The following is a 15,138-nucleotide window of genomic DNA, read 5'->3' on the forward strand; positions in this document are numbered from 1 at the left end:
TCCACAGAGTAATCTCAGCTCACACATAGACATTAGTTTATAAATCAGGCTGATATTCTGTCTCTTCTTTCAGTTCTCTTCTCCAGAGTCCAGAGTCTCCAAAAGTGTCGAAGCTGCAGAGATTCAAGCGTTTCACCAGGACTGGACTCGTCACGCGACTGAAACACACGTGTCAGTCCGTGTCCGCCGCCGCCGCGTGTGCGTTTCCCGCTCGTCATGGCGTCCCCAAAGTGTCGAAGCCGCAGAACTTCCAGCGTTTCTCCAGGTTGGCGCCGACGCCGCTGAGCTCCTGCCGGAACATGGCGGGCAGACGCAGCATCAGGCGTTCCAGCTCCGCCGCCGTCACCTGGAGGTCAAAACCAACAGATTATAAAGGGGAAAAGGGATTTGTAAGGAAGAAAACCACTCAACTACTCACAAGCAATTCCTCGATACTAAATTGACACCACATTTTTCACCATTTTTGTCGGTTTTCACTCATTTAGACACTTTTCCTGATCGGACCCAGTTTGCTTTGCTTGTTTGAGGACATTTCAGACCAGTTCTAGGGTAAATCTCGCTTGAAATAAGAAAGTAAAATTGCCAATGAGATAAGAACGATTTTCTTTCCCCATTGGCAAAGAAAATGACCTGAAATAAGGACGAAATGTATCGAAACGAGTCAGAAACATCTCAGAACAAGTGAAATAATCCAGGACAAATGCCCAACAACTTCTTAACTTTTTGTCATTTTTTTGTCCATTTTTTTTGTCCTTTTTTTGTCAAATTTTCATCAAATATTTGTCATTTTTTTTGTCAGATTTTTGTCATTTTTTGTATTTTTTTTGTCCGATTTTTGTCATTTTTTTGTCCATTTTTTAATGTTTTTTTTTATTTTTTTGTCATTTTTTGTCATTTTTTTGTCATTTTTTAAATGTTTTTTTTAATTTTTTTGTCATTTTTTCGTCATTTTTTAATCAAATTTTTGTCATATTTTTTGTCATTTTTTGTATTTTTTTGTCATTTTTTCGTCCATTTTTTATCACTTTTTTTTGCCACATTTTTGTCATTTTTTTGTCATTTTTTAATCAATTTTTTGTCATTTTTTTGTCAAATTTCAATGACTTGAATTGAGGAAATGTTTCTTGTTTTTGTCGGTTTTCACTCATTTAGACACTTTTCCTGATCGGACCGAGTTCACTTTGCTTGTTTGAGGACATTTCAGACCAGTTCTAGGGTAAATCTCGCTTGAAATAAGAAAGTAAAATTGCCAATGAGATGAGACCAATGTTCTTTCCCCATTGGCAAAGAAAATGACCTGAAATAAGGACGAAACGTATCGAAACGAGTCAGAAACATCTCAGAACAAGTGAAATAATCCAGGACAAATGAACAACAACTTCTTAACTCGTCAAAACAACTAAAATCTGGATTATTATGCTCAAACTGAGATGTTTATACTGATCTTGTTAAATACTTTTTGCAGTGCAGGCATATTTTCTCCGGTTCAGCTTTACCCAAATCCATAAGGTCACAGCCAGAGTAACGGCTCATTTGAAAGCCAAGACCTACAAAACTAATCTAAATGGATCTTTCTTCTCACGTTGTTTTGACATTTTTTCCATCGCTTTCTTGTTGGGTTTTCATCACATTTTGGCCACATTTCCATCGCTTTTTTGTCACAGTTTTGTCGCACTTTTGTTGCATTTTCATCCTTGTTTTTGTCTCGTTTTTGTGGCTATTTTTTCACTTTTCTGTCGCTCTTTTGTTGTGTTTTCGTCACACATTTGTTGTCTTGTTTTTGTGGCTATTTTGGCACTATCTTTCAAGAAGATAGATTTGAGTAAAGCCAAATTGGGGATAATGACCTCGGTTCTGGCGGAGATTAAGAGGTTAAAATTCTCAACAAAATGTAATGATTGCAATGACAGATATATAGACACACGGAAACAATGAGAGAACAAATAAGCCCCTCCCCTCCTGGAGCCGCCACCTTAACGTGGTGGAGGGTTTGACCTGAATGGTCCTGGAGCTCTGTTGTCGGGGCTTCGTGCCCCTGTAGGGTCTCCCAGGACAAACAGGTCCTATAGGTGACGGGTCAGACAAAGAGCGGTTCAGAAGCTCCTTATGAGAGACCAACAGGCCCGGATAGAACCATGAGGCCGTCCTTCTGTAGACCCCCGTAGGCTTTTAATGTGGCATTGTTTGTTCTGTTTTTTTTTACTTTATTTTTATATTGTGTCTTTTTATGTGTTTTACATATCGCACTTTGAGCTCTTTGCACATTTTTTTCCGATGTGGTTTTTCAAACTGCAAATGGCCGATAAATGAATCTGAATCTGATTTAGTCGACTAAAACTAGACTAAAATTTAAAAGTTTTTTTTGACTAAATCTCGACTAAAATTAAACTACATTTTAATCAAAAGACTAAAACTAAAACTAAATTAAAATATGTTGTCAAAATGAACACTGTCTAATGTCTACAATGTTTTCCGAGTCTAAACCAGGACCTGACGATCGGATCAACGGGAAAAATCCAAGATGGCCGCGCTCTTTACCTTGTTGTCCAGCCTCTGCATGTACGACCACAGATACTCCAGGTTGGCCCCGAACGGATGCACGTGGAGGAAGGTGCACATGACGCCTGTGGAGGAGAGAGCAGGACGTATCACACACTGAACGGGAGTGCTCCTCATGTTTTCTAAAATACAGGGTTTTACATGATTGTGGACAGAGACAGAGCCCCCCTCAGCCATTTAACAGCCCCTCCCCATCCATTTACAAATCACCCCAGGGGCCTTTAAATCAATGGCACACAGATATTAAATCCAGAGTAAAAGCATTGTGTAACAGGCTCCGACTCAATCCATCTACTTTCATTTGGGCCCAGACAGAGAGAGAGAGAGAGGGAGAGTGAGGGGGGGAGACAAAGGATGACAGATGGGGCAGCGTGAGGCGGGACGGGGTTAGAGAAGGGGAAGAGTCGCACATGCAGCTCCTGGAATTGTGTCGCTGATAATTCAATTCGCCCTAAAACAGGTCCTTTGTCCGACTCGTAATGAAAACAGCCTCTCGTTTTGGCCGAGCGGAGCTTTGGAGGTGCTCTTCGTGCTGCCGTTGAGACGGGACAACAGAAACAGGACAGTTCTGATTTATACTTGAGCTTAAGAGTCAGCTTTGTGGCTCGTGTCTCACTGATCCAGCTCTTTGTTGCTGCTAAAGTCTCATCTTTTCTTGCCGTGATGTTACAGATCAGTTATATCTAAACTAATGGACAAACATGTAACAAGAATCACTGGATGTTCTACTCTATACTTGGGTATATGAGAGGCTGTTTACATGAACCCTAGAACACTATGGCCAGGGGGTTTTCACCTGAGCAAATACATTCATGTGATTTTCATTATGATGGTTTATCTGAGTGTCCTGGGTCTCTGAGCTTCAGCTTTGTCTTTGACATCTTTGATGGCCTGGGTCCATCCATCCATTTTCTTCCCCTTTTCCGTTTCCGGGTCGTGGGGGCAGCCCATGGAGTTTCCCAAATCACATTGCACCAGCCCCTTATGGCTCCTCTTGCAGGTAGTGGGTCCACGGGAGGACGGCCTCATGGTTCTCAGGCCTGTTGGTCTCTCGGAGCTTCTGACCCGCTCTTTGTCTGACCCGTCACCTATAGGACCTGTTTGCCCTGGGAGACCCTACAGGGGCACGAAGCCCCGACAACAGAGCTCCAGGATCATTCAGGCTCAAACCCTCCTCCAGGTTAAGGTGGCGGCTCCAGGAGGGACGGCCTGAGGGTTTTCCTCCAAAACACACTTTTTCCTACAGTCACATGTTTGGGTGATTTTCTCCCAGTGATAGTGATAGAAGGCAGGGCAGGGTTAATGCATTTAATCAGGCTCTTCCTCCTTTAAGGTTGACATTCAGGACTGACACGTTTACTTTGCGACTTCATCTGCAGCTTTGCTCCGGTCTCAGAGTTCGTGTCTCACAGTGAGTGAGAAACACAGAGTTATTTTAGTCAGAGGCTCATTTATACACATTTATAATCTGACATATTAGTTTCTCTCTCCTGTGGCTGTTTGTGCCGAGGACACTGAGCTTCACCAGAGACGTCTCACATGTCCAGGAACGGCTCGACCAAAAAACAACTTTACATCTTCATTATTTTACTTTTTTTGTTCCCAAATTCCTCATTTTCCAGTAATTTTGGAGCCTTTTTATCTGGTCCTCTCATGACGCTTTTCTTTCACTTTATTAGACGCAGTTTAATATAAAAGAACACGACTCACAAGTGTCATGTATTGCCGTGTTTTGATATATTTTGATGAAGTACTTTTTCTCGGGTGTATTGCTGGGTTTCAGGTCACATCACAGCGTTCTAAAGGCCTAGACTATTATTATGGAGGAAAAATGATTTTGTTTGTGACGACATGTTTGCTCTTGTACAGAGAGATCATGGACCCAGTGACTGATATTAATGATCTTTTTTTTAATTCATATATTTCCTTTTTAGCTGAAAAACTGGCTCCTCCCCCCTGCTGGGTCCGGTGACATCATCACATTCTAGAAGATGCAACCCAGCTATTATCTGTGGTAAAAATCCCCGGCGTTAGTGATGGTGTTATGAATGTGAGCGACAGTGTTCTAGGGTTAATACAAACAACTCACATAATCTGATCATCACAACTCGTGCATAAGGGAGTCCGTTATTCTTTAAAAGCATTTCACTGCGAACCAGCTGTCTCTGAACATGCCCAGGTCCCGTTTAGAGACGTGAGGAGATGGAGCGTTTAGTGGAAAAAACACTTTTTTAGTCTTTTTTGTCTTTTTTTTCCTTTTTTTTATTTTTTCCTTTTTTTGTAATTTTTTTTTTGCTTTTTTGTCATTTTTTGTCACAGTTTTTGTCATTTTTTGTCGTTTTTTTTGGTCAATTTTTTTCGGCTTTTTAGTCATTTTTTTGTCGTTTTTTGCTTTTTTAGTCACATTTTTGTCACATTTGTCACATTTTTTTGTCATTTTTTGTCATTTTTTGTCATTTTTTTGCTTTTTTGTCATTTTTTGTGTTTTTTTTTTGTCATTTTTTGTCATTTTTAGTGTTTTTTTTAGTCATTTTTTGTCATTTTTTTGTCACAGTTTTTTTCATATTTTAGTCACATTTTTTGTCACATTTTTTTTGACCCTTTTGACCCCTCTCACCCTGTCAATGAGGCACTTTTTTTTAAATTAAGATAAACATCTACGAGATTTTCTTTAGGAAGGAGCAGGCGTGTGCTACATTAAACGTACAAATGTAAAATGAATAGATTGTGGTTGCTTTGTGATCAGAAGTGTGTGTGTTGTGCTCGTCTCGGTGCTGATATCACAGTCGGCTGCAGCAGACAGAGCGAGGAGCGCCGGCACTTTCTCATGTGGAGCTTTTCTGCGGCCGCTAAGAGAGATAAATGTGCAGCTATGGAAACCGCTTTGGGAGAAAATACTGCTTTCTACAGAGGGAAGGTCTGTGGGGAAGGACGGCAGTGTGAGGAGCTTCAGGACAGGAAGAGGTGTTTGTGCAAGAGCTAAAGGAGGAATCCAAGTCTGAATCAGGGCAATTAGCTTTAGTCATTAACCTCTTACCTCCCGCCTCAACCCAGAGCATTTTCTCCAAATCCTGGAGGCCAGTGTAACGCCTCATTTGAAAGATCTACAAAACTCATCTAAATGGAGCTTTTTCCTCAGGTCATCAGATTTTTTTCCATCTTTTTTGGGGGGGGGGGTTTCAACTCATTATTTTAACTTTTTAGGCATTTTTTTGGCAATTGTTTTGTCATTTTTTGTCACATTTTTGTCATTTTTTTTGTCACATTTTTGTCATTTTTTTGTCACATTTTTGTCATTTTTTGTCACATTTTTGTCACATTTTTGTCAAATTTTTGTCATTTTTTGTCACATTTTTGTCATTTTTTTGTCACATTTTTGTCACATTTTTGTCATTTTTTTTGTCACATTTTTGTCATTTTTTTTGTCACATTTTTGTCATTTTTTTGTCATTTTTTTGTCACATTTTTGTCATTTTTTGTCACATTTTTGTCATTTTTTTGTCACATTTTTGTCATTTTTTTGTCATTTTTTTGTCATTTTTTTGTCACATTTTTGTCATTTTTTTGTCACATTTTTGTCATTTTTTTGTCACATTTTTGTCACATTTTTGTCATTTTTTTGTCATTTTTTGTCACATTTTTGTCACATTTTTGTCACATTTTTTTGGCTTTTTTTTGGTCATTTTTTTGCCTTTTTTGTCATTTTTTGTCAGTTTTTTTTGTCAATGTTTTCTCACTTTTTTCTCACAATTCCATCATTGTTTTCGTCTCAGTTTTGCTGCTATTTTCACAGCTTTTTTCCAGAAGCTTTTGGATTGGGGTAAAGCCAAACTGGAGAAAATGTGCTCGGTTCAGGTGGGAGTTAAGGGGTTAAAGGTCCTCTGCAGCCAAAGGAACAATCTCACGTCTAAAACCTGCGAGTCATGTTTATGTGGCGGACTGCACGATGCATATGGATTCCTGTGACGCCGGAAACAAAAGCGTTTTAGATAAAGCTGCTGTGTGTGCAGAAGGAGACGCCGCTGAGCTTCACAAACACCAGAAGAACAAAGAGGAGAGAGAAGAGACGGGAGAAGCCACAGCAGCAGCTTTAAACTCTGCTGTTCTGGGGACTTTCTCCATAACGATGTTGAAGCCATATTTACGCAAACCATCCGAAAAATGTGCTGCAAAACTCTTAATTTACTTCACTTTGCCACATGGAAAGACACATGAACAGACATTGTAGATACACTCGGAATTGTAAATTTGTACATCTTCCAAACAGCCATTTTGAGATGGAGGGACTTTATCTTTTCTCTGGACAGTTTTAACCCCTTAACTCCCACCTGAACCGAGCACATTTTCTCCAGTTTGACTTTACCCCAATCCAAAAGCTTCTGGAAAAAAGCTGTGAAAAAAGCAACGAAACTGAGACGAAAACAGTGATGGAAATGTGAGAAAAAAGTGATGAAAAATTTATGAAGAAATGACAAAAATGTGACAAAAAATGATTAAAAAAAAGACCAAAAATTGCAGAAAAAATGACAAAAAATTGACAAAATGTGACAAAAAAAATGACAAAAATGTGATAAAAAAATGACAAATTTTTTTTGACAAAAATACATTTTTTTTTAAAAGTTACAAAAGTTGAATCCCCAACAAAAAAATGATGGAAAAAAAATGTGATGACGTGAGGAAAAAGATCCTCTCGGTTCAGGCGGGAGTTAAGAGGTTAAATACTTTGGTATGTGAACACAGAAAGCATGATGAATGTGCAGACGGAGCTGTCGATAAAAAAATCTCGAAGTGATGATCAGAAGATGAGGAGAGCTTTTGGGAAAAGTCATGTTCACGATGACACTTCTGCCTGTTGTGTGTAATCTGACTGTTAAAGGGGGGTATTATGCAAAATGGACTGTTTCAAGCTTTACATCATGTTATAATGTCAATGACGGAAGCTCGGAGGCGTCTCCAGGAGGTGGGGGCGTTCCTGGGAGGACTCAGGCAAACCTATCCCTAAAATGGCCGCCATCAGAGTTTTTACAGATTACTCAGAAATACGTGAATGTGCCAAGGCAACACTTCAGCCATGTTTTTAATGAGGGAGTGACAGAATAACATGATGGAAAGCTGGAAAAAGTCCATTTTGCATAACACCCCCCTTTTAAAGTTTTGTAAGCCACGATGAGAACAAATGTGGACAAATGCTGCCCTCTGGTGGGAGTTATGGACTGTTTCAGAGGAGCCAAGCTGTATTAAAACAGAAAAGAAACCGCTAAACACAACTATGAAGGTAAGCGACATGCAAAATGTTACGCTAACACCAGCTCAAGCTGCGCTAACCGCGGCTAAATGCGGTAGCAACTCCAGATCAAGCCCTGACCTTTCATTAGTCATTAGGCTGTGAAATCATCTATAATAATCTACTGTACAAACGTTGTGTTGTTTGGTTCATACCGAGCAGCAGAGCCTCTCTCTCTGAACCGATGCCTCCTCGTTTAGAACCGTCCCCTCTGCGCTCTCGGGACGGGTACAGGGACGGCACACACCCATTCACCACCTGCAGGAAACACAAACACTCCTCGTTCATGAACACATTCATCTGTTTGAATCAGGAGACGTCATTGAGCTTAGCATTCAAATAACAAAGATGTGTTTTTGTCTCAAAACATACCGTAAATGCTCTAATATAGGCCGGGGCCTATATTTACTCAGGGGCATCGAGGACCAGGCCTTTATTGGAACCAGGCCACAATTAGAGACAGGCCTTTATTTCTATTTGAACAAAACGGACGACCAGGAAAACGAGATTTGTGTCCATTTGCACCTAAAATATTAGGTTCATTTATTAATGAACATTTCAAACCCTCTCCCAGCGGCTGGAACATTGACGCCTTTTATTTTGTCGGGACAACAGGAAGTGTTTCGTTGCTGTTAGCGGAGCTTTGACATCAGTGTCACTGCAGGTTTCTGTTTCGTTTTTACCGCGGACCGGATTATTTGTTGTTATCTTGTGTAAAAGGCGAGTTTAGACGGAGCGTTTGTGTTTGTGATCGATCATGAGACTGACCCGAGAGAAGACGAGACGCTCGCGCTGATGGGAGGAGTTATTTTGAGGCGTGGGACTGACCTGCACACGGAGCAGCTGGACGTGCTTTGAAGACGCGATGGAGACTTTATTAAAACCCTGGAGGGTCATAAACATTTGTTTCCCTGTTTCCAAATATGGTCACAGGAGGTTTGAAAAGTGGCTAAATCTGTGTCAAAGTTACGCTCGGATCAGCTCCTCCGCAGCGTCGCCCTCGGCCCGGGTTCAGTTTGTTACTTCCTGCACGTGAGTTTTCATTTACACCAGTATGAGACAAATTCATAACATGGGGAATATTTATACTGCTATAGTTTCTAATAAAAGCCCCGGCCACTAATGAAATACAGGCCAGTATTAGAGAATTTACGGTAATCCTAGAAAAAAGTGAAGCCTGGGTTACAGAAAAAGACGTCAGATGAAAGTGGTTTGTTTCGTACCTTCTCTTGCAGCTCCGTGTTGGTGATTTCCACGGCCTCCCCATTGTTATTCAGCAGCTGAGGAGAGAGATGTCCGGTCACTGGAAATGTTTATTCACAACAGAAACACAGAGGTCTGCGCTGCCCGACAGAGGAAAAGCATCTGCGTGTTAAGAGCGAAGACCACAAACTGTTTCATCTGGAGACAGAGTTTAGTGACACAACATCTGTCTGGGGCAGTTTTGGAGTCAGTGCAAATTTAACTCCATTATTCTAAAATGGGACACAGCACAGCAGAGGTGGGAGACTCGAGTCACATGACGAGAAAGTCGCAATTTTCGGGACTTGAGACTGACTTGACCAAAGCTGCAAAAAGACTTGACTTGACTCGAGACTTAACTTGGACTTGAGGCCAGTGACTCTCAATGACTCGCTGTGACTTTATAGTTTTTATTTATCTGAGTGAAACTGTCGAAAGATCAGGATTTATTTGGTAAAAGCGGCGCATCTCTGTTTACATTATGGTGATTATCCACATGTGTGTTCAGTTTTAGAGCGTCTGATCAATACAGTGCTAAAGGCAGGAGGAAATACCACGTGTTTCTTTGGTTGCATTAAAAGTTTTGTAAAGACAGTGAAGAGGAGGAGATTTACGGACAGGAAAACGTTTGAAACAATGGGCTGGACCTACAGCGCAGACGGAGCCTCCAGAACCACCATGTCAGAGCTGATTCATCTACAGGAATCTTGGGGATTTTCCATGTTTTAATTCGATCACACAAAGTTTACAGCATTTAGAGGTTATTTTACGCATCCGCCACAGCCCAGTGACAGCGGGACTGAAGGCCTCAGAGCAGGGGTGTATCCGAGTATACAGGGGCTGGGGCAGCACAGGGGAACCACTGACAGAAAAACTGCCAGAAACAAAAATAAAAATATTGTTTTATATTTATCTTTCAGTGCAGGGAAAAGCAGCTCATGTTTAAAAGACTGTTTCTTTTTCCTTTTTAAGTCGCCCCCCTGGGCCCCCTTCCTTAAAATGCTGTCCCAGCAATTTTGTACATAGACTGGAGCATTTAAAATATATATAGTTTGAATTTTATGGTGATTAAATATTAATTAGACTTTAAATCCAAATCCATGAGATTGATTGATGAGTTTGATTTTAGCCTAAATTTTACGGTATCTTGAGAAAACACTTGTTATTTTTAAGATTAAACACATGAAAAGTCGACACGCTGGCGTTTCTGACTTGAGGTGACTTGCCGGCTTAAGCAAGACTTGACTTGACTTGACTTGACTTGACTTGACTTGACTTGACTTGACTTGACTTGACTTGACTTGACTTGACCCCATGACCGATTGACTTGGACTTGACTCGAGACTTGCCTTTAGTGACTCACTCCCACCTCTGCAGTGCAGCAATGAAACTTTCACACGACCTTTAGCCGTGTTTAATCTAAAACACTGTCACCACAATCTGGGGTTGAAGGTTGAATCAATGTACATGTTCTAACATAATATAAATGACTAACCTGCCTATAGATTATGAAATCAGATATTCATTCATTCATAGTGACAACAGGGATAATTGTCATTTTTTTTTGTCATTTTTTTGCATTTTTTTGGTCAATTTTTGTAATTTTTTGTAATTTGTTTGTAATTTTTTTAGTCATTTTTTAGTCATTTTTTGTCATTTTGTTGTCATTTTTTGTCATTTTTTTTGTCATTTTTTGTCATTTTTTGTCATTTTTTTGGATTTTTTTGGATTTTTTTGTCATTTTTTGTCATTTTTTTGTCATTTTTTGTCATTTTTTGTCATTTTTTGTCATTTTTTTGTCTTTTTTTTTTTTGTCATTTTTTTTTGTCATTTTTTGTCATTTTTTAGTCATTTTTTGTCATTTTTTTGTCATTTTTTGTCATTTTTTCGTCATTTTTTGTCATTTTTTTTTCATTTTTTGTCATTTTTTGTCATTTTTTCGTCATTTTTTGTCATTTTTTTGTCATTTTTTGTCATTTTTTGTCATTTTTTTTGTCATTTTTTTGTCATTTTTTGTCACTTTTTTTGGTCATTTTTTGTCATTTTTGTCATTTTTTGGTCATTTTTTGTCATTTTTTTGTCACTTTTTTGTCACATCTTCATCATTGTTTTCGTCTCAGTTTTGTTGCCATTTCCACACAATTTTCCCAGAAGCTTTTGGATTGGGGTAAAGCCAAACTGGAGAAAATGTGCTCGGTTCAGGCGGGAGTTAAGGGGTTAAAGAATAAGTTGTAATGATCTGATCACTTTTTATGAATTGTTTATATTAATATAACCTAAAGGCCATCGTATATACAAGGATATTAATGTAGAAAAGCTCTGATCCTTGTTGATGTTCTTTTATTACAGATATTTGATAACCTCGTTTGCAAGAAAAGATAAGACTGTATTGATCTCACAATGAAGACGTCCATTCACTTTTCCACTCACAGCATAATAATCAACGCCGTGGGAACCCAGGGTGCTGAGGGCGCTGCAGAACCCCCTGGTGGATAGTTTGTGAACTGCAGGCAATATTAAGCCCTTAACTCCCACCTGAACCGAGCACATTTTCTCCAGCTTTACCCCAATCCAAAAGCTTCTGGAAAAAGGTGTGAAAATAGCAACAAAACTGAGACGAAAACAAGGATGAAAATGTGAAAAAAGTGAGAAAACATTGACGAAAAATTGACAAAAAATTGACAAAAAAGTGACAAAAATTTGACAAAAAAGTGACAAAAAAATGTACAAAAAATGACAAAAAATTTCAAACATTTGACAAAAAATGATAAAAATTTGACGAAAAATTGCTAATAATATGACGAAAAAGTGACAAAAAATTGACAAAAAAATTGACAAAAATTTGACGAAAAATTTGACGAAAAATTTGACGAAAAATTGACTTTTTTTTTTAAATGACAAAAAATTTCAAAAAAATTACAAAAAAGTGACAAAAATTTGACAAAAATTTGACAAAAAGTGAAAAAAAAAAAATGTTCAAAAAATGACAAAAATTGACAAAAAATTGACGAAAAATTGTCAAAAAAGTCACGAAAATGTGACAAGAATGAGACGACTGCCCGACAAAAAAAGTGATGAAAAAAAACCTGACATGAGGAAAAAGATCCATTTAGTTTTGTCTTTCAAATGAGGCGTTACACTGACCTTCAGGATTTGGGTAAAGCTGAACTGGAGAAAATGCTCTCGGTTCAGGCGGGAGTTAAGAGGTTAATAAACAGGATTTATGCACAGAAAAAGTATTTTGGGGGTAGATTTTGTCCCTCAGCGCCCCCTAACTAAAACATCTTCCCACGGCTCTGATAATAATATCCGATATCAGCAGATACTCAAACCCCCAGTATCAGCCTCAGGAGCAAAAAGGCTGGATCGGTGCATTTCTATTTAGTATAGCATTGTTCCGGCCTGATTTAGCTGCTGTTTTGTCCCGGCTTAATCTTAGTTTAGCTCTGGTTTGTGTGGAGGAGAGAGTGCGGTCAGTGCGGCTCCTTCATTCAGAATAAAAAACACAGAGGTCCATTCTGTCCTAATGCAGCTGCGCTCAGACCAAGTGACCCATTTACAGCTCACTGCCCTCACATAAAAAAGCCACTGAGAACATTAGAGGGACGGCTCATGCTAACGTGTGCAGAAATGCTCACAAAGTCTTTCGTCCTCCTTTGGCAGCCATTTTGTTTACGTGGGGGAATAGAGGCTGACGGTGTTACGCTAATCGCTCGGAGCAGCTCACGTTACAAATCTATGGAGCAAATGTAGAGCTGTGAGACTGTAGTGCTTTACGAGGCTCGAGTTAGCAACAATATCCGGGACGTTAGACTGTGTGTCGTCAACAGAACAAGCCACGCTGCTCCCCTTCGGTCCCAGGTCAAAATTGCGAATAATTTGACGAAAAAGTGACAAAAAATTGACAAAAAATGACCAAAATTGACAAAAATTTGACAAAAAAGTAAGAAAAATTTGATGAAAAATTGACAAAAAATTGACAAAAATTGACAAAAATTGACAAAAAATCGACAAAAAATTGACAAAAAAATTACAAAAATTGACAAAAAAGTGACAAAAAATTGATGAAAAATTGACGAAAAATTGTGAATGATTTGACAAAAAAGTGACAAAAAATTTACAAAAAATGACCAAAATTGACAAAAAATTGACAAAAAAGTAAGAAAAATTTGATGAAAAATTGACAAAAAATGGACAAAAATTGACAAAAATTGACAAAAAAAATTGACAAAAAATTGACAAAAAATTGACGAAAAATTGACGAAAAATCGACAAAAAATCGACAAAAAATCGACAAAAAATTGACAAAAAAATTACAAAAAATTACAAAAAATGACAAAAAAGTGACAAAAAATTGATGAAAAATTGACGAAAAATTGTGAATGATTTGACAAAAAAGTGACAAAAAATTTACAAAAAATGACCAAAATTGACAAAAAATTGACAAAAAAGTAAGAAAAATTTGATGAAAAATGGACAAAAAATGGACAAAAAATGACAAAAATTGACAAAAAAATTGACAAAAAATTGACAAAAAATTGACGAAAAATTGACGAAAAATCGACAAAAAATCGACAAAAAATTGACAAAAAAATTACAAAAAATTACAAAAAATTACAAAAAAGTGACAAAAAATTGATGAAAAATTGACGAAAAATTGTGAATGATTTGACAAAAAAGTGACAAAAAATTGACAAAAAAGTAAGAAAAATTTGATGAAAAATTGACAAAAAATTGACAAAAAATTGACAAAAAATTGACAAAAAATTGACAAAAAATCGACTAAAAATCGACAAAAAATTGACAAAAAAATTTCAAAAATTGACAAAAAAGTGACAAAAAATTGATGAAAAATTGACGAAAAATTGTGAATGATTTGACAAAAAATTGACAAAAAATTGACAAAAAATTGACAAAAAATCGACTAAAAATCGACAAAAAATTGACAAAAAAATTTCAAAAATTGACAAAAAAGTGACAAAAAATTGATGAAAAATTGACGAAAAATTGTGAATGATTTGACAAAAAATTGACAAAAAATTGACAAAAAATGACCAAAATTGACAAAAAATTGACAAAAAAGTAAGAAAAATTTGATGAAAAATGGACAAAAAATGGACAAAAAATGACAAAAATTGACAAAAAAATTGACAAAAAATTGACAAAAAATTACAAAAAATTGACGAAAAATCGACAAAAAATCGACAAAAAAATCGACAAAAAATTGACAAAAAAATTACAAAAAATTACAAAAAATGACAAAAAAGTGACAAAAAATTGATGAAAAATTGACGAAAAATTGTGAATGATTTGACAAAAAAGTGACAAAAAATTTACAAAAAATGACAAAAAATTGACAAAAAAGCGACAAAAAATGGACCAAAAATGACAAAAAATTGACAAAAATGCAAAGAATTTGATGAAAAAGTGACAAAAAAGTCACGAAAATGTGACAAAATGAGACGACCGCCCAACAAAAAAAGTGATGAAAAAAAATCCGACCCATTTACAGCTCACTGCCCTCACATAAAAAGAACATTAGGCTCATGCTAACGTGTGCAGAAATGCTCACAAAGTCTTTCGTCCTCCTTTGGCAGCCATTTTGTTTACGTGGGGGAAATAGAGGCTGACGGTGTTGCGCTAATCGCTCGGAGCAGCTCACGTTACAAATCTATGGAGCAACTGTAGAGCTCATCAAACAGAGACTATAGTGCTTTACGAGGCTCGAGTTAGCAACAATATCCGGGACGTTAGACTGTGTGTCGTCAACAGAACAAGCCACGCTGCTCCCCTTCGGTCCCAGGTCAAAATTGCGAATAATTTGACGAAAAAGTGACAAAAAATTGACAAAAAATGACCAAAATTGACAAAAATTTGACAAAAAAGTAAGAAAAATTTGATGAAAAATTGACAAAAAATTGACAAAAATTGACAAAAATTGACAAAAAATCGACAAAAAATTGACAAAAAAATTACAAAAATTGACAAAAAAGTGACAAAAAATTGATGAAAAATTGACGAAAAATTGTGAATGATTTGACAAAAAAGTGACA

At 37.4% G+C, this 15,138-nt stretch overlaps 1 protein-coding gene across 1 annotated transcript in view; it reads right to left on the minus strand.

Annotated features, from left to right (window-relative positions):
- Positions 1 to 200: 200 nt before the first annotated feature.
- enox1 (ecto-NOX disulfide-thiol exchanger 1) overlaps positions 201 to 15,138 on the minus strand; it is a 162,036-nt gene continuing 147,098 nt past the window's right edge. Inside the window, 4 exon segments of the mRNA XM_079563424.1 lie at positions 201 to 346; positions 2,539 to 2,624; positions 7,999 to 8,101; positions 9,067 to 9,123. Coding sequence (XP_079419550.1) covers positions 215 to 346; positions 2,539 to 2,624; positions 7,999 to 8,101; positions 9,067 to 9,123 — 378 coding nt within the window. The 3' untranslated portion in view covers positions 201 to 214.

The sequence above is a fragment of the Gobius niger genome (assembly GCF_951799975.1).
Source record: "Gobius niger genome assembly, chromosome: 9".
In the NCBI taxonomy this organism is placed as follows: Eukaryota; Metazoa; Chordata; class Actinopteri; order Gobiiformes; family Gobiidae; genus Gobius; species Gobius niger.